Below are 19,134 nucleotides of genomic sequence, written 5' to 3'. Positions count from 1 at the left end.
CCCTATGAACTATTGCCCACTGTTTTCCACTGCAGAATGACCATGTTCTCTCCAAAGACCAATGCAAAGCAAAACAATCTGGAACTGAAGTGCAAGAGAAGTTGCAAACGGTAAGCAATAAAACTGATATGTCTGAACAAATGCATTAATGACACTGAAGCAGAACTAGTATTATCCTGCATTTACACAGTGGGGGGGGGGATTCCAAATAAAAGAGAAATTAAAATTATTTTAGCAGTATGTAACTTCTATTACACCAACACTTGTTAATGAGAAAATATTGTAAATTTAATGGTAATACATTTAAATGTACATCACAGTTTGTACTTTTATCTTTTTAAATGTTCTCCTGTTTCTTTACCATTGAAGACGAAATAAGGAAGACTATCCACATGTCAACATTCCTCCAAACAAATCTGAGAGACAGATTATCGTAGCTGATAAGCCAACTTCTATATGCTGTATTCAGTATTCAGGTATAGAAAAATGTTCATGCATTACGTTAGATGTCTGCAGCATTCACCTGCTAAACATCATTTTTACATATATAGGGCTCATTAAGGTTCATTCAGACAGCAAGCCTGCCTTGATTTTCAGCATTGACTACACAATCCTATGCATGTCTACACAGAAATACATCCCATTGACTTCTGAGGAATTCTTTAAATGCAGCGTATAGATAACTACAATTTTTTTAAAAAAATGATTTGGTATATTCATGGTTTAGAATTATCAGATTAAGTTCCTATACTCCTTATTCTTACAGGGGATGGAGAGTTGTTGGCTTGTGGCTTGGCAGACAAAACTTTGCTGGCATTCAATTCAGATCTTACAGGAACACCAGCAGTTTATTCAGGTAAATTAATTCCAGCCTTTTTCAGTCTTAGGTCTTCAATTTACTTCCTATTAGTGCAAGATACAGCATTTTAAGCAAATGTCATTTTTACTATGCTACCGGTACCTGTTTTTAGTGCTAGTACTGTATATTATTGCTGTGATTTCTTTTTCATTTTAGAATCTTGAAGCCCACCATGCTCAGTTTCATTTCCGCTAATTTGCCTATTTTGTCTTATATTGCTAAACCTGACTGGAAGGTGAAATTTTCTTCTGCTTGTTTTCAGGGGTTGATTAAATCACTGAAAAAGTTTGAAGGGAGCTTTTACAGGGGCTGTGGAAGCAGAATTTCCTTGGAGGTGTGGGCTTCTCTGCTGGTGGTAGCAGCAGAGCTGCTCTCTTTTTTATTTTTGCACAAATTTTCCAACATGACAACTCCAAAGCAACATAACGAATCTTTGGCTATCACAGCCTAAGACCCCTTCTAATGGTTTTCTAAATTTCTTTCTGCTTTTGCATTTTATTACTATGCTTATTGCTATAAATCCAATCTTACATCAGCTAATCTTAATGCTTTTCCCAATAATTTATAAAGTCCTCCTTACAAAACTTCTTGTAACCCTACAAGCGATGTTAAGTAATTACAATTGTCTTTCATATGCAACATAAATTTATTCCAGTCCTTTAGAAAAATCTGGTTCTGCTGGTTTTGAATTTTCCCTGTTAGTCTCAGCAGCAGCAGAGCTGCTCTCAGTGCATGCCTACCAGTGACTACAATACCCTCTGCCACTGCCTCCTGTCATTCCAAAAGCCCGGGAACAGTGCCTTGTCTAAGGCATCCCATGGGGAAATTGTGGCTGCCAAAAAACCCAACAAAACAAAACAAAAAGGCTGCCAGGAATGACACCACTTCCAGGGGATCCTGGGAAGAACGATAATGGCTGTTGGTTAGCAATGCCCTGAAGAAGGTCTCCCACTGCTTTCAGTAGGTTTACCCCATCTCAAAAATCCCCCCTTGAAAACTCACTGAAACAAGGGGAGTATTTCAGCTTGGCTCTATTTTACACTAGCGAGACTCAAACCCGCCGTTCATAGCTTATGGAGATTGGTTGTGACAAAAATAGCGTATAAATTTATAAATGAAATGCATACATGTATATTGCAAATTTAAATTCAGTACACTAGGGGGCAGTCTAGGACTTTAAAATACCATATCTTTAACATTAGCAGTTTTCATCTAGGTAAATGATATGTGCTGGGTTATGACAATGGGATGTTAGATCGGCTCTTTTAACACTTTGAATTTGTTTACAGTTTATAGGATTGAAAAATGAAGTGGCCACACTGAACTGAAGTTGCTAAATTAATGTTCTACAATACCAGTCTTCCCTTTGTAAAGAGAGAAGTTTACTTCATCATAAGTGTTGATGAAACTTGCAGTTCAGTTACAACTCTGATTTGCATGTGAAGCACAATAAAGGGGCATCATTTAACACTGTAGTAACAAGGTTTAGGCTATCTATCCTTTTGTACTGCTACCAACTTACAGTATATTTATATCAGAATGCCTGGCTAAAACAAACTGTAGTCGGAAGCAATCTTTATACTTGAAATAAAATTTAGGGAATATATTCCTGTTCATCATGGTAAAATTCCAACTGCACTGTATATTCTGTTAAACATATTACTGACGTGTATAAAGTAAAACATTCAGAGACTTCTCTGATTCTAAACCTAGACTTCTGAAAAAACCAAGAACAAGTGTGTCACAAATTCATACTTTTGCTATGTGTATTTATATCTCTGCCTCAGAATTTTTTATAATAATAAATTGTTTTTAAATAGAGTCAGAGCTGCAGGTGGGCAGAATCAGGCTATTCTTGTTTCTTTCCCCAGATCCCAGGCTGTAGAGATGCTCTAAGTGGGGTTGGGAAATTCCATTTTCTTGGTTTCTCAGGTGTCACATTTTCCATAAGAATGTCTGGCAATACTGGGAAATTCTGGGATGTGTAATTGCGTTGAGAAATTTTCATGAAGGGCAAACCAAAAAAATTGTTTATGTGTAGTAATACTTGTTTCATTATAAATCAGCTCAGACTGCAATTGCATAAATGGAAAAATACATAGATACTAGCTATTTTACTTCAGTTTCCATGCCTGTCCTAGTGGATTCAGAAAGAAGCATTATGCCATTGCATATTTTACTGATTGCATTCCAGTACTAGAAATTGATTTCCCTAGATAATGGGAAATTTATATAAATATTTGGTTAACGGCATGTTGTGATCAGTCTCGGATTTGCTAATGGCCTCTCCTCTGGACAAGCATGTTTTGGCCAAATAAAGTTCTACAAGAAAGACAGTATCAGGACATGAGAATTAACAACATGAAGAATGAGCAAGTCATCTCTTCTCACTAAAATATTTAGCTTACAGGGGAAAATGTAGCCTGTATGTGGCCTGAGGATACCTAAGCCTATAAGAAGGAGGAATTCAAGTTGGAGGGTGAAATTGTACACTGCAACAAAAAGAAAAGGGATTTATTGGTAAGGCCAATGAATCCCTACTTTGCCCTTCCTGCTCTGCTGAACAATCTGTGTAACTGACACTTCTGAAGCAGTTTAGTTGTCCAGGATGGGAATTTTGACAAATAAGGGAGATGGCTAACTCCACACTGATTCCAGTTCTCCCTAAGTCCACCTCAGCAGGAAGAAGAATAGGTATCTTACATACGCTTTAGGTTACAGACTCCGCTAACCCAGAAATAGTACCTCAGGTTAAGAACTTTGCTTCAGGATGAGAACAGAAATCGTGCTCCGGGGGCGCGGCAGCAGCAGAAGGCCCCATTAGCTAAAGTGGTGCTTCAGGTTAAGAACAGTTTCAGGTTAAGAACGGCCCTCCGGAACGAATTAAGTACTTAACCTGAGGTACCACTATATTTTCCTTTGTGGATTGAAGTTTTAATTTAATTATTTAAAACCCCTCTTTGTATCTCCACATACATTCATACATTATTATATATAAGAATTCTCTTAGATGAACCGTGATCTTTCTGGGGGGCAAAGTCTTCTGGTTTATTAGGAATGTATGACAGACCTGTTTCCCCAAAAACATTTTTTCTTTATTTTTGTTAGGGCATGATGGTGCCGTTAACTCAGTTGGTTGGAGCCATGACAACAACTGGCTTGTTTCATCTTCTGAAGACAGAACATTAAGGATCTGGTCAGTCAGCAGTGCAGAACCTGCTTTATGTCTGGTAATAAACATCTCGTGCAAGTTAGATAGATTTGGGGTACTGTTCTCTATGATGCCAGTTCTCTATGACCCCAAAAGCATATCAGTTGTATCTGTTTGGAATGTATTTCCAATTGCCACCTTAGTAATTGTGAAAAAAATTCTAGGATAGTTTAACACTTCTAGTTATCAATAGTGATGGCACTGAAATTATCAAGCACATAAAACTGTGTGTGCTGTAATTCATGAGCACTTTATGACTTGAGTGCCACTCCCCTCGCAGTTCTCTGGCATTTCAAAATGGTTGCTAAATTGTTACACATGCTCCACTTCCATCATGGGCCATTGCCTGGAATGGAGAAAGAGGTAGGTGTGTGTGTGTGTGTGTGTGTGTGTGTGTGTGTGTGCGTAGTCTACACACAAAGGTAAATTTTAGATTTGTTAAGATTTGTCCATGTTTGCTTCTGACCCCACCCAATGCTCGCTTGTGTCTCCATAAAAGTTGCCAAGAAGTGAATGTAGTCCTCATGCTGAAAAAGGGTTCTCCTCCTCTAATATAGGGAATGCAAAGAAGAATAAGAAATTGTGTGTGTCAAAGAGTGTCAAAGAGGTTGAGGAGTGATTGCCTTTGGATTGTATTTTTTGTGATGTAATGTTATTGTGGGAAAGAGGACTGAAGTCAGACTAGATTCTTTGTAAATGACTGGATTTTCAGAGTGACATTGTATTTTCTTAGGGCCTTGGGCCTTGTCTAATTTAATAGTAATTATAAAGAAATGGACAACAGTGTAAAATGAATCAAGATTTGTAATTTAGAGAAATCACCTGTTAGTCAGAAAATTAGCAAAGGAAGTAATCTGACAGTGTGCCATAAAGAAACCATCTGTATTTTTCTGACTGAAAATTATACAGTATGCATAGTTAATTATATATATTTTACTTTTAGGGAAAGGACATGTTTCATAAATCCATTCGATCAGCACAGTTTTATTATATAGATACATTTATATTGTTGTCTTGTGGAGCAGAGTTTCACATGTTAAGATGCTACCTTGATACCAGCAAGGATGAGATGAAACGGTAGGTAAAGTCTTACGATTCTTAGAAATATCAAGTATTCTTTAGATCCTGTACGACACCTAAACAAAGTAATGAAAGAGGAAAAAATAAAACTGCAGTCCTATGGATAGTTACTTTGCAGAATGTGCTATGGAATAGAGTGTGACTTTTTAATAAACATGCATCAGATTTTGCTATTTGTTACATCTTGCATCAGAAAATAAAAATAGGAATATTGTTAGCGTGAAAATTGCCTCTGGTCACATTCAATTCTATTGCAGTTAATCTAATCGTACCTCAGATTTAATTCTGCCCAACACTACCTTGGAATCATTACTGTCTTTTCGGCATCTTTTGCTAAAGTATTATTCTATGTTATTTCTAGGGCTGTAAACTGCAGTACAAGCCTATGCATGTTTACTCAAAAGTAAACCCCACTGTGTTCAATGGGGCATACTTCTAGGTGTATAGGGTTGCAGCCTTGATCAGTTTGATCAACAAAAGTTATCGTTTAGGATGGGGGAACCTTTTTCAACTCTAGGGTCACATTCCCATCTGGGGGCTACATGCCAGTAATGAGTGAGGCCATAGGCAAAAATGGGTGGATCATCAATGAATATAAACATTACCTTTGCACAGTGGGCAAGTTTCTATACACAGACTCACACACCCCTGTGCCTTCCATCTAGGAAAGCAAGGGCACATTCCAGCCATGCAGAAACAGTTGATTGAGGCTGTGAAGCTAGGCTGGTGAAAGATGTGCTCTACAGAAACAAGTGGCTTGGGAGGAGGCGTGGCCTGGAGAGAATCCCTAGGGCCAGAAAAAGAGACCTTGAGGGGGGCTGCATTTGAGTGCTGGGTCTGAGGTTCCCCACCCTGCTTTAGTTAATGAATTGATCAATTGTAATCATGAGAGCAAATTTTAATTATTGCGGTTGAGAGTTCCGGGAACCCTTGTCTGTTTTTGAGGCTAATTTGGTGTTGCTGTGTTAATGTAACAAGGAATGAAAAAGAAGGTATTAAAGATGGCCTTGCCTTTCATCAGTGAACATTACCTTATAATGTAAAAAAACCCCAAAAGCTATTTCACAGTTCCCTCCTAATGTATTGATTTCTTCCAAGCAGTTTACAGGCAGATGCTTAATCAGATAAAATTATTTAATCAGTGGACAGTAATGAAACACTTTTCATCAGGGTATAGATCCATTAGCAGTTGGATGTGAGGAATTTTAAATATACAAACAAGTTAATACACACATATATCAACCAAAGTTACACAAGTTTAAATCTCATTGATTTCAGATGTCTAAGATGTTTATTTGGGGGGATTATGCTATTAATAACTACTAGGTAAACGTAAAGGTACCCCTGCCCATACGGGCCAGTCTTGACAGACTCTAGGGTTGTGCACCCATCTCACTCAAGAGGCCGGGGGCCAGCGCTGTCCGGAGACACTTCCGGGTCACGTGGCCAGCGTGACAAGCTGCATCTGGCGAGCCAGCGCAGCACACGGAAACACCGTTTACCTTCCCGCTAGTAAGCGGTCCCTATTTATCTACTTGCACCCGGGGGTGCTTTCGAACTGCTAGGTTGGCAGGCGCTGGGACCGAACAACGGGAGCGCACCCCGCCGCAGGGATTCGAACCGCCGACCTTTCGATCGGCAAGCCCCTTATTAATAACTACTAGGATCACATTTTTTCTTTCACTTAACAAATCAACTGATTTCATTGCCTGTGCTTAGTTCCTTTACTGGATTTAATTCAGTGCTGAATGCCAAACAAACAATAGCACACAGAAGGAGAGAGGGGGAAAAATTTAAACACCCACAAATTATCCTGACAGCCAAGTTTGATATAAGTAAAAAAACACAAAAGAAAAAGTTTAATTTGTCCTGATGTTTTGTTTGTGGCTTTCTTTATTTCGATTTCCCGCTAGTTTTGCTTGCATGTACCATTGTGCTATTACTCCCATTTCACCTAATTCTTCACTCAGTTCTTTGATGAGTCAGATTTGGAAAAATGCTTGTATGGAAAAGATTCAGTGCAGCTATAGACAGAAACATCAGGAATGTGTTAGATCTCTTAATTAGAAGAACATGTTAACACAGTCTAAATTATCCACTCACTTCTTCCTTCCCTCCTTAAAAACTGTGGCGTTTGATCTCTGATGCCATAGTCACACATGCAAGTTTGTTTTTTTTTTTTTATAAAATTTTTATTTGGTTTTCTGCTTTTATAAAGACAAAACATACACAAAGACAAAAGACAAAAACATGTATAAAATCAGCAAATCCCCATTTCATAACCTTGTTCCTTGACTTCCCCCCACCTCCCCTCGTGCATCCCAATTTCAAGATTATATCAGCAAGTTGGTGTTTCTCCTCTTAACAATCTTATTCATCTTATTACCTTTTTTATAATAAAAATTGATTTTCATAAGTTGGACTTAAGCTCTCTTCCATCGATTTTCATTTTATCTTAATTAAGAGTCATCTTAACCAAACCTAGAAGTCTTAAGAGTTTATAAGAGTCTCTTCTTCCCTCCCTCCCATCCCCGGTTTTTGTCCCTTCCCAATAAAAATCCAAATTCGAGATTCTCAGCCTGGGTTCCTCACGTCCGAGGCTTTCAAATCTCTTTCAGTCCCTCTTCGCCTGTCCTGTTGGTAGTCCTTTATGTCAGTCGTCAAGTCTGGGAAAAGTTCTTTCACCATCAAAGTGTATCCTCTTCCCACAAGAAGATTCCAAAGTGACTGCTGAAGAATTTCCACAAAGTCTATCCCTTCAAAGTCTAAGTCCAAACGGAGGCCCCAATCATATTTCTTTATTTTAAATTCCTGTATTCCATTTTGTCTTGGGACCTCCTCCTTCTTCTTCTGTGTCTTTCGCAGACTTGTGGTAGATATGTTCCCAGCGTCTCCTTGCTTGTATTCCGCAGATGTCAACTTTTGGTTGTTGCTTCCCAGGATTACTTCTTCTTTTTCTTGTTGTTTAGTCTCTTCGAGCTCTGTAGATATTGTTTCCCAATCAGCTGTGGATTCTTTCTCATTAAGGTCCTCAATACAAAGAGCAGAGTTGCCTGTTCCCAAGGTCATAGTCTCAAGTTGTTTATTCATGGCCAAGCTCTGCTCTTGTAAGATTCCCACCAGTTGAAACATCCTTTCGATTTCCACTAGTAACTTTCCTTCCACAGCCATTGTATCCATTGTAGTTTCACAGAATTCCCCCTAGGGGGAATCTGGTTACTTATTTGCCTTTTCACCAACAATCCTTTGACTGATTATTGTTACTTTGTTTCCAACAGTTTTGTCTCAATTATAACTCATCTTAGTCCAGAGGGATCTTAAATGGCAATTTCTCACTTTAAACCGCCCGTTTGGCAGCTTTGACAGCTGTCAAACTCCGCAGCTCTTACGCAGGCAGAAAAGCAGGACGTTCCCGAGCCCGGGAGGGGGGGTTGTTTAAAACAAAAGGAAGGTTTCCAAAACTCCGCTCTCCAGCCCAAAATTTCCTTTAATTAAATCTTGGAAGTTAATGTCCTTTTTCACTCACCCCGCCAAGGGTAGGCTCTCCAGCTTAGCTCTTGTGTCGTTGCTTAGATCGTCTGCAAGGGGGGGGGGTGCGGACTTCCTTTTAGCACACACCCCGGTCGTCTCTAATTCAGGGTAAAAATTTTTAAAGTCCCAATCCGTCTTACTCACGGGTAGTTCTTTCAGTCCAGATTTTCAAGGAAGGAAGTCGGCGCTCTCTGGTTATGGCTCGCGGCTTCGCTCCACCGAGGTAGCGATCGACTCTCAGTGCCACGCCACCCCCGTATCCCCTCCGCAGCCTTTAAAAAGGCTCTTTGCGAATCAGGGGGGGCGCTTAAGGCACCCGCCGAGTCTTCAGTCCGCAGGCTTCCGCGCCTGCGGTTTTTAAGGGTCCCCGCGTCGCCGGCGCGGCAAAGACCCATCCTCAGTGGAGCCGATTCCCTCCGGAGCTCGGAGGAAATCCGCCATTTCCAGATCGCGTCAACCCGGAAGTCTCCACACATGCAAGTTTGCTGCATTTGGACCAAGAGTTCAAGCATTTCTTCCTCCTTTTCCCAATAATAGGAATAGACAGGAATGCAAAAGAAAATTAACTGATGCAGTGCTTTGAGATATACACTAGATTTAAATTTTATAACAAAAAATTATGAAAAATATTTTTACACAGATATCTTTTACTTTATGTTTGTAAGTATATGAACTGATTATAAGATACCTGTTGAAAAAATTCATTGTTTATTTCATTGTTTTTATTATTTGATGTTATTTGTATATTTCTGTAGATACCGAAATAAGAGCACTTGTAAATCAGTACAGAAATTCCCCATGGCATCTACAGTGGAAATTACCAGCCTTTCAGCAGTCAATGAATTCTATTCTTGTATCCTCTTATCAATTATTACCTATGTTCAGCATTCAGTCAGAAGCACTTAATTTGGAACAATTGGCATTAGCCTCTTAACACGATTACTAAGCTGCTACATGCGTTTTAGTCTGTAGCTTATTGTTGATTTTAATTAGTTTTGAATGTTTTTTTTAAAAAAATATGTCTTTTATTGATAAATTTTAATGTTTTATCTTTTTCTGTAAACTGCTTTGGGGTTTTATTACAATCAATCAGTATATCAATTTTGTTAAATATAAATAAATAAAATTAGTCCCACTTAGTTCAGTGGAACTTATGCACAAGTAAGCATGCATAGGTTTGTATCCTTAGCTAACTTCAGTTCTTTAATATAATGATATGATAGTTTTATCTTTTAATATCATAAAAAGTGAAGCCATTAGCTTTACTATGCTGCTATTATCATGCTGTAAAATCATTAGTGGTATAAATTTGGAAACATGCATTATGACGAGGCAGCTTTGTCATTGGTGCTATTTCTACTAGTGTGTTGAACAACACTGGCTAGTGAAGTCAGGCAAAACTGCTTAATATATTTAAATGTAGTGTGAATTTTGCTTGCATATGAAAGATGTACATACATATACACAGCTTAACAGAACTTTAACTTACAGAGATAACAGATATTGTACTGGCAGCTGGTAGCAATCGAGCACTAGAAGTCTTTGACCTCAATGTGGGTTGTAGTGCAGCAGTGATAGCGGATGTGCATTCTAGATCAGTTCATCAGATTTGCCAAAACAAGGTAAGCTTAAGATCTCTTAGTAATTTTAATTAACACTTATATTCTAAATGACGATGAACATAAAAGACTCCTGTTCATAATGACACTCCCTTTCTTGGAAAGATTTAGAATCTTACGTGTCTGATAAACTGGATAGGGAAGCATTAAGCTCTGCTTCTCAACCCACACTGTTCTCTAGCCTGTTGCTACAGTGTTGTTATTGTTTAGTTGTGTCCGACTCTCCGTGACCACATGGACCAGAGCACGCCAGGCACTCCTGTCTTCCACTGCCTCCTGCAGTTTGGTCAAACTCACATTAGTAGCCTCAAGAACACTGTCCAACCATCTCGTCCTCTATCGTCCCCTTCTCCTTGTGCCCTCCATCTTTCCCAACTTCTGGGAGTCTTCTCTTCTCATGAGGTGGCCAAAGTATTGGAGCCTCAGCTTCAGGATCTGTCCTTCCAGTGAGCACTCAGGGCTGATTTCCTTCAGAATGGATAGGTTTGATCTTCTTGCAGTCCATGGGACTCTCAAAGAGTTTCCTCCAGCACCATTGTCAGGGAACTGCCATCGGAGCTAGAGGCGGAGGGAAGGCTCCAAAGGTATGCAGGAGAGGGTCCCAGTAGGGAGAGAGGCAGCCCATCTGCGGGGGAAGGAAATCAGTGTAACACCAGTGGAGAAGGAGGGGGCAGGTGGGGGAATCGGGGAGGAGGCTCCAAGACTCTTCGCTGGAGACGGGTACTCCGCTGCCCACACCCTCCCTGCGCAGAAGACTTCCGCACAGGGAGAGTAGGAGGAGACTTGGCGTCAAACAACTTTTATGCTGGAAAAGGTTTAAGAAACGTCCATTAACGGATTCTGCCAGCGACTGAGACAGTCACGATGCTGGAGGCTGCTCAGTCAGAAAGGGTTAACCAGGTAACCTAGCCAGGAGTGGCGGCAACTTACGCACGAGCAACCCCTAAACCCATTACAACCATAATTCAAAAGCATCAATTCTTCGGCGATCAGCCTTCTTTATGGTTGCTACAGTAGTTCATCTGAATTACTCTCTACTGTGATGACCATAATTATGAAAAAGGAAAGCAACACCATGACTCAGCATGGGAAATGTTTTGTGAGTTGGAGATCTAGTGCTAACTCGCATATTCTATTTGAATATTGGTAGCCAGGCATATAGCGGCATAGTCAGTGTTGTGCTGTATGATTTGGCATCTGCTTTGCCAAATGTTCTGTTGTGCTCTCAGACACTCAAAAGCCAGAGGCATAAGCAACGTTGCAACATGTTTTACACATATGTTCCAGAACATTAAGAATTAAATAAGGATAGTTTTGAGTGCCTATTGAATGTGGTCCAGATACCCCATTCATGAATGCTCATATGATTGTGTGTGCACGTTGAGGGATACTATGCTGAAAAATTAAGAGTGCAGTTCAAGTGCTGAAAGCCAGTGGTAGGAAGTGAGAGGCCTCAAAACATGGTTCATCAAGCAGGGCACCATCAGTTTTAGATCTGCTGGATCCAAAGCTCACCAGCTATGCCAGCCTTGGGTTGGCATAGTGAGGCAAATGCCCCCCCATTAACCATGGTTGGTGTGAGATAGCAGGGCTTGGGATACAGTGATATATCTGCTGCTCTACTCTATTTCACTTCACTACTGCGCAGCCCTAGTTAGGATTGTTTGGGTAAACCATTTTGGAAATCCCTTTCAGATGTGCCACCGTGGGGGCTGTTGTGTTCTGCTGTTTACACACATCTGGCACACATATGGCTCACTGGATTTCAGCCACCATCTTCAGTCCCTTGAGATGTAACTCATACCACATGATGCTCAGTTAGCATGCTTTACTTCAGTATGCTTCTTACAAGTAACTTGCAAGCATTGATTTGTACCCTGATATTTATATTTACTTGGAAGTAAATTTTAGTTAAGCAGATTTCTAACTATTTGATGCTTAGATCACAATCTTAGTTAAAATATTTTTTAAAAGCTGGATTGGCATCATTAGAGCTAAAACAACATTGCTATTATAAAAAATGGTCTGTCAGCAGTTCCATTTTAATCCCAATTTTCTTCTTGTATTTATAAAACGAATATAAAAATTCACTCTTGGCTAAAGCTTGGTAGTCAGAAGGGGGAAATGTTCCCAAATTTAATCTAAATAGATTCCACCTTCTAAGTTTCAGTAGTGCAAAACAGTTCTTGTGGTTTCCGATATTTCATGTTAATCTATAAATCAAGGTTTTAAATTCAGTTTTGAAAGCTAAGTATTCTGTAATCTAGACTTTATTTTTTATTTCAATGACATGAAACTAGATCATTCTCTTAGATGTCTGCTACAGAGATAATTTTAACAGAACAAACTCCATTAAAAAGTTGCATAATCAGTCACATGGAGGAAAGTAAGTCCAAACAGCAGCTTTCTGGGGCTGTTGCCACCCATGCCTCCTGCTCCTGTCACATTAGTGGTGTGCATGTGAGTACGCAGGTTCAGAACAGTTTGACATGGTGGGTAAAGTTTGGCTTGGCAAGGACATATCGTGGAACCACATCCTGGTTTACCTGTGGTATTAGTAGGAAGCGTCTATCCTCATCAATTTGAGCTAGTTGTCCTTAGCTTTTCCATGTTTGGTTGCTTCACTGGTTATGCTTTCTCCACAGTTAAGGAACTGCAAGCTTTTTTAATGTTTGGAGTTCTGTTAATATATGTCCCCTTTCAAGTTATGAACACAGAAGCTGTTCAGCAAGATGACACATGGAAAGGAGAGGGAGAACTCATTTTTGCAAGGTTTCCAAATATTACATACCATTGAGGTGTAGGGAAAGTGTTTGAAGTTGCCCTGAGGGTCACTTCACACTTCACTGTGGCTATGCCAGATTTCCTGCAGGAAAGTGTGAAAGGAAGATGCACATTTCTTCAACTTGATACTTGTGTACTGATATTTATGTGTCTGCCTTTATGGTTTATGGTGTTTTTTTTACAATCTTTCCCAGTCTGCATCTGCATTAGAATTGTTTTTGGATATTTTAATTGTTGTTTTTTTCCTTTTGTGCTTGCTTCCCTAGGCTCCTTTGGAAGGGTAGGATAGATATTTAATCATAATACAGTGGTACCTCAGGTTGCATACACTTCAGGTTACATACGCTTCAGGTTACAGACTCTGCTAACCCAGAAATAGTGCTTCAGGTTAAGAACCTTGCTTCAGGATGAGAACAGAAATCGTGCTCCGGTGGCGCGGCGGCAGCAGGAGGCCCCATTAGCTAAAGTGGTGCTTCAGGCTAAGAACAGTTTCAGGTTAAGAACAGACCTCCAGAACGAATTAAGTACTTAACCTGAGGTACCACTGTAAGAGCTAAAAAAAATTCTAGGAAATAATGGAATAAATCCAGTACAGCCATAGACATTGTTTACTCTCTGAATCAGCACTTCGGGTCCTACTTAATACTAGATATAGGATTGATTGAACTTTTATGCTTGTAGTTCAGTTTGCAATATGCAACGGAATTTGCATGGGGCTATTGGTAATCCTGTGTAAAATGCTCTTGGCATCTCATTAATGATGGTTGCCAGGTTCTGCGATATGTAGAACATAAGTTGTGGTGTTCAATCACTGGAGAGTAAAGTTAATGTCTTACATGACTGCCTAATATATTTGCTTGGGATGTTTTGGACTACAACTCCCATCAGCCCCAGACAGCATGGCCAGTGATAGTGTAAGTTGTATTTTAAAACACCTGGACAGCACTAGGTTGGGGAAGGTTTTTCTAGAGAAACAACCCTGTAGGGAAAGCTTCATAGGAAATAGAATGGTATTGCAAACGCTATAGCAGCTTGATGAGCTGATTATGTGCAAGATTCTGATATAAGTGTTTAATGAAAGAAATGAAAAGAAAACCTCCCTATTAACACTTATTCAGAAACAATTATACACAAAGATGCAAACTGACTTTTTATATTGACTTGCTATGTCCATAGACCCTGATTTAACCTTGGGCTTGAAGTAATTTACAGTCATGGTGATATTCTTTTTCTAAACAAAGGTTTGCTTCTCCACTTCAGTCCTGGGCAGATGACACAGAATTCGCTGCATTTTCTAATTTGCCAAGTTGTTTCAGCAATATATACAAGAAGTTTGGGGATTGCAGACACGTTGCGATATTGTAGTTGTTCCTCATGCCCAGTTTTGTCTTCCTGCTGTGCTTAAGCTCATTGGTTAAGCTACAGACAGCAGTCCGTCCTCAGTTCTGAATGTCTTTTCTTTTGTGGTTTTAAAGCAGTTCCTTAGAATGACTTTAGCATAGGTTTTGTGGTTTTCTGAGAGCCTGGTCTGGTATAACACTTAACTTTACTAAACTTCTGCAGTATTATTTGTAATACATCGATGCTTTGACTTCTTCTGGCTTTTCTTTTTCCTCTGTCAGCAAAGTGACTTCAAGTTATTTAAGTCGAGCACATTTTGAAGCTGTGGACACACATTCATATGGGGAGAGAAATTGGAGCTTGTTTTTATGGAAAATTGAAGATTACAATCCTAAATCAACTTTTGCCGTTTTGTAACATACATTAAAACTTTTAAGTAAAATGCTTAGTGGTAAAACTCTATGGCCACACTCCAGCAAGTCCCTTCAGATGGAAAAGCTTTGGAAAGCTGCTGTTAGAGGAATAAAAAAGATGAAATCCCACCGAAAGCAAAAGTGATATTTCTCTGGATCATAGCCTATAACAACTACATGTTGATGAGCTAGATGAGATGCTGACTTTTACATCATATTAGTATAAGTCAGACAATCTCTTTTATGTTAAATTATCAAATCAGCCTGTAGTTAATAAATCATTCATTTTTAATGCAACATGATACCCCAATTTTCCTTGTATGGTATCATTACGTATAAAATCCATACTTGTTTTGTTGTTGGGCACAAAGGCCATGATCCAGCACAGTTGTAAAGTGCACTTTTAAGCTTGCTGTTATTGGTGGGCTTAAGCATACTTCAGTCTGTGTTGGACTACGGATACCAACCAACAAAATTTCCTTGTTTCAGTATCCCTTGGTAGGAAAATAGGTGGTGAGGGGACACCTAGCTACTTTAAATTAATTAAAATTTCCAGGGCTTTATGAGCTAGACCCAAGGGTACGTAAGGAGCTTGCAGATGTAATCCCAGATAGTCTGTCTACCATTTTTGAGATTTATTGAAGAACAGGTGATGTCCTTGCAGACTGGAGGTGAGTAAATGTTTTCCCCATCTTAAAAAAAAAAAGGGGGGGAGTAGACCCAGGTAACTACTGACCAGCCAGCTTGATGTTGACACCAGGAAACATCCTAGAACAGATAATTAAACAGGCAGTCTGTGAGAACTTAGAAAAGGATGCTTTTATTACTAAGACCCAGCATGGATTTCTCAAAAACAAGTCCTACCAGACAATTCTCTCTCTCTCTCTCTCTCCTTTAAAAAAAAAAATGAATTACAAGCTTGGTGGATTAGGGGAATGCTGTGGACGTAGTATACCTTGATTTCAGTTTAGCTTTTGACAAAGTCCTCCATGATTTTCTTATGGGGTAGCTGGTAAAATATGGGCTGGACGAGGTAACTGTTACATGGATTTGTAGCTGGTTGACTGACCAAACCCAAAGTGCTCAGTAATGGTTCCTTATCATCCTGGAAGAAAGTGACAAGTGGGGTGCTGCAGGGATTTGTCCTGGGCCAACAACTTGGAGGAAAGAATTGAGGGGTGCTCATCCACTTTGCAGATGACACCAAAACTAGGAGGTCGCTAATGCTGCAGAAGACAGAATGTCTAAAGGTGTTGGATGGAGCAAGCTTGTTTTCTCTTGCTCTGGTTGTGGACTCTCCTTCCTTGGAGGTTTTAAAGTAGAACTTGGATGGCCATCGGTTATGGATGTTTTACCTGAGATTCCTGTGTTGTAGGGTGTCCCTTCCAACTCTGCTATTCTATGATTCTATAATCCTCCAATGCTGCTTATGTATGTATGGCTCACAGCTAACAGCTTGCACAATACTATTCAGTGTCTCTGAGGCTGAAGAGGAATATAAATCTAGGTTTCCCAGTTCAAAGCCCAACATTAGCCAAGGAATCACACTGTCTCATAAATTAAAGTAACTATCATAAATATAATTGCTGTCTCTTCCTTACCAGTCACTTAGAGGTAGTCATTTCATCATGCTACAGCAGACAGAGAGAAGGGAAGAACGCCCCTCCTCCTGTCTGTGCTGAGACCAGCTGCCTTTGAGTCTACCTTAACTGTCATTTAGTAGCAACCATTCCATCAGGCTACCTGAACTGTTAACTTCCCAGTTGCTCATTATAGGATCTATATTAATAATTGGTACCTAAGTTTACTTTTTTCCTCTTCCCTACTCGTCCCCTTCTCTCTTTTGCATTGTGTCTTTTAGATTGGAAATATGAGAGTGGGAAGTGCCTTGTTTTTAATAGTTATGTAAGCCACTCTAAGAGCCTTTTTGGCTGAACAACAGGATAAAAATGCTCTAAATAAATAAGTAAAAAAATGTAACTAAATATTAGCAATTGCCACAAACTATTTGAGGTTCTCTGTCTGAAGTTGTGCTTGTTGATGCATATTTGATTTGTAACCTCATTCTAAAAATGTGCATATACCTTTAGCGAGAAATGGCAGTATAGTTTTAGTTCTCATGTTAAAACTAAGGACTAAGCTGCATCAATTGTAACTATGTTAGAGACATGCCTTTAACTATGTTAGGGACATGCATTTGACTCTTATCCGTGTTAAGCATGGAATCTTCTGCAGAAAAATAACAAAGAGCTTTTATTGTTCTAGCTGTGACTTTCACACTAAGTAAACTAACTAAAATGCATATGGCTGGAATATGGATTCAGCAGTAGCTTTGAGTGTCAGATAATATCTAATGCACAGGTAGTGCATTTTGTTTTATTGTTGTTAGCCGCCCTGAGCCCAGCTTCGGCTGGGGAGGGCGGGATATAAATAAAATTTATTTATTTATTTAGTCAACTTTTTTATACCTACCGCCCACTAATGCATCTTTCTTGATGTTAAAATTTCCTTACCACCCACCAGTGCTTGATGGAAGGAGGATTCAGCTTGTGCCGTAGAACCCCCTACTGCCCACCTAGAATCCTGAAATGCCCACTAGTGGGTGGTAGGGACCAGGTTGACAACCCATGATCTAATGTATGCCGAAGAATTGAGACACCAGTTTGCCATCTTGGAATAATTATGCACAGAGTAAGATATGCTATCTTCTCTATCCTTCCACTGATGTATGATGAAAGTGCAGGATATTATTTATGCAGAGATAACTTTGTCTGCTGCTGAAACCAAACATCTTCCAGTAAAGAGCCTTACAATTACTTCGAAATAACATTGATTCCAAAGCTGTTGAAGATGCAGCTGCCATTGCGCTGAATATACCTTTCAGATGGTTAACAGAGCAACAATGTCTGGTGAATGAGGACAGCTTCTTTCACTGCAGGGATCTGAAACACATATTCCCATCTCTGTTTTATGAAGAGAATCTTGGAGGTTGCTTTTCATGATTGTTTTTGACACAGAAAAGGTTCATGGAGAGGCGTAGCCTTGCAAATCTGTGTTTTAGTTGTGATCCCTGCATTGCAGGGAGTCGCATTAGATGACCCTTGGAGTTCCTTCAAACTCTGCAGTTCTATGATTCTTTGAAATCTGGAGCTAATTTGGGGCAATAACATTTAATAACAGCCTTTTGGTAGACCTTTCCATGACAGCTACTGATGTCGTGAGTTTTAACTTTTTTATATGGTTGTTATTATATGGTTTTATGTTTTGTTGTTGTAAACTGCTTTGTTTTTGTGAGGAGCAGTATACATTTTTTAAAAAAATAAATAACTGGCCAATTTCACTTAAGGAACATCTTTGTTTTTCTAGTATTGGAGAGGGAAACTTTGTGGACCATTTTCTTTCACAACAACCCCACAGCAGAACTCCTTCTGGAAGAGCCACCTGGAATTCTGATACTTTAATGTTTAAGTGATGACTAGGACTTAACCTCATTGTACACAATGAGACTTAATTCTGAGTGGACACAAATAGAATTGCACTGTAAACGAGATCAATAGGAATTCATAGAATATTTGTATGAAATGGCTATAAACTATTAATGGCAAGGGCTCACAGTTACTACTTTGTAAGAAAACACAACATTGGTAATACCGGATCTTATTTCTTCTAATATTTATATGACCTTTACCAGGAAGGAAAATATCCCTTTGTCAATGCCAACTATTGGAAGACGTCTCAATTCTCATTGCCAATACTTTCCACATTTGGTATACTGGGAATAACCTCTTAGTTTCTTCCTAATGATTTTCCTACCTACACTTTACTTCAGCATTGTCTGTGTTTTAGCTCCTGTTAATGTGAATGAATTTGTTTATTTTGCTTGTGACATAATACCTCTAATTTGGTGATTCAAGCAACTAGCCTTCTCAGAAGCTGTTGCTGCAGTACGGTAATTGAAAGCTGTTGCAAACAAGTGAAATTGTTCAGCCTTTGCTAAGATGCCTATACAATTTTTAGTGCAATTTCCTTGATGGGTATTATCTCTTGCGTAGGATTCAGCAATTTTAAACTAATGTTTTGCAGGGATCAGCTTTTAGCAGTCAGCAATATGAAGCTTACAATCTTTTCTTAACAACAGCCATTGGTGATGGCATCAAGCTCTGGGATTTGAGAACACTGAGGTAACACCGTTTATTTGTCTGAGCCTGTGCACAAATGCTAACTGTGACAAAACTGGTTGGATTGTCACTAGGCACTACGAATCTAGGATACTCTCTGTTTTTGTGAACAGCAAAG

At 39.4% G+C, this 19,134-nt stretch overlaps 1 protein-coding gene across 3 annotated transcripts in view; it reads left to right on the top strand.

Moving 5' to 3' along the window:
• Nucleotides 1–19,134, top strand: part of WDR27 (WD repeat domain 27) — a 60,256-nt gene that overhangs the window by 14,465 nt on the left and 26,657 nt on the right. For 2 of the 3 annotated variants that reach the window (XM_083496433.1, XM_083496434.1), the window contains exons 16-23: nt 36–110; nt 370–476; nt 767–856; nt 3,968–4,089; nt 5,014–5,147; nt 9,437–9,534; nt 10,182–10,303; nt 18,922–19,019. In XM_083496433.1, the coding sequence (XP_083352559.1) occupies nt 36–110; nt 370–476; nt 767–856; nt 3,968–4,089; nt 5,014–5,147; nt 9,437–9,534; nt 10,182–10,303; nt 18,922–19,019 (846 nt within the window). The remainder of the gene's footprint in view (nt 1–35; nt 111–369; nt 477–766; nt 857–3,967; nt 4,090–5,013; nt 5,148–9,436; nt 9,535–10,181; nt 10,304–18,921; nt 19,020–19,134) is intronic. The other variant, XM_083496435.1, reaches the window with a different exon arrangement.

The sequence above is a fragment of the Podarcis liolepis genome, assembly GCF_965112155.1.
Source record: "Podarcis liolepis genome assembly, chromosome: 3".
Lineage (NCBI taxonomy): Eukaryota > Metazoa > Chordata > Lepidosauria > Squamata > Lacertidae > Podarcis > Podarcis liolepis.
This window is presented reverse-complemented; position numbering and strand designations above follow the sequence as displayed.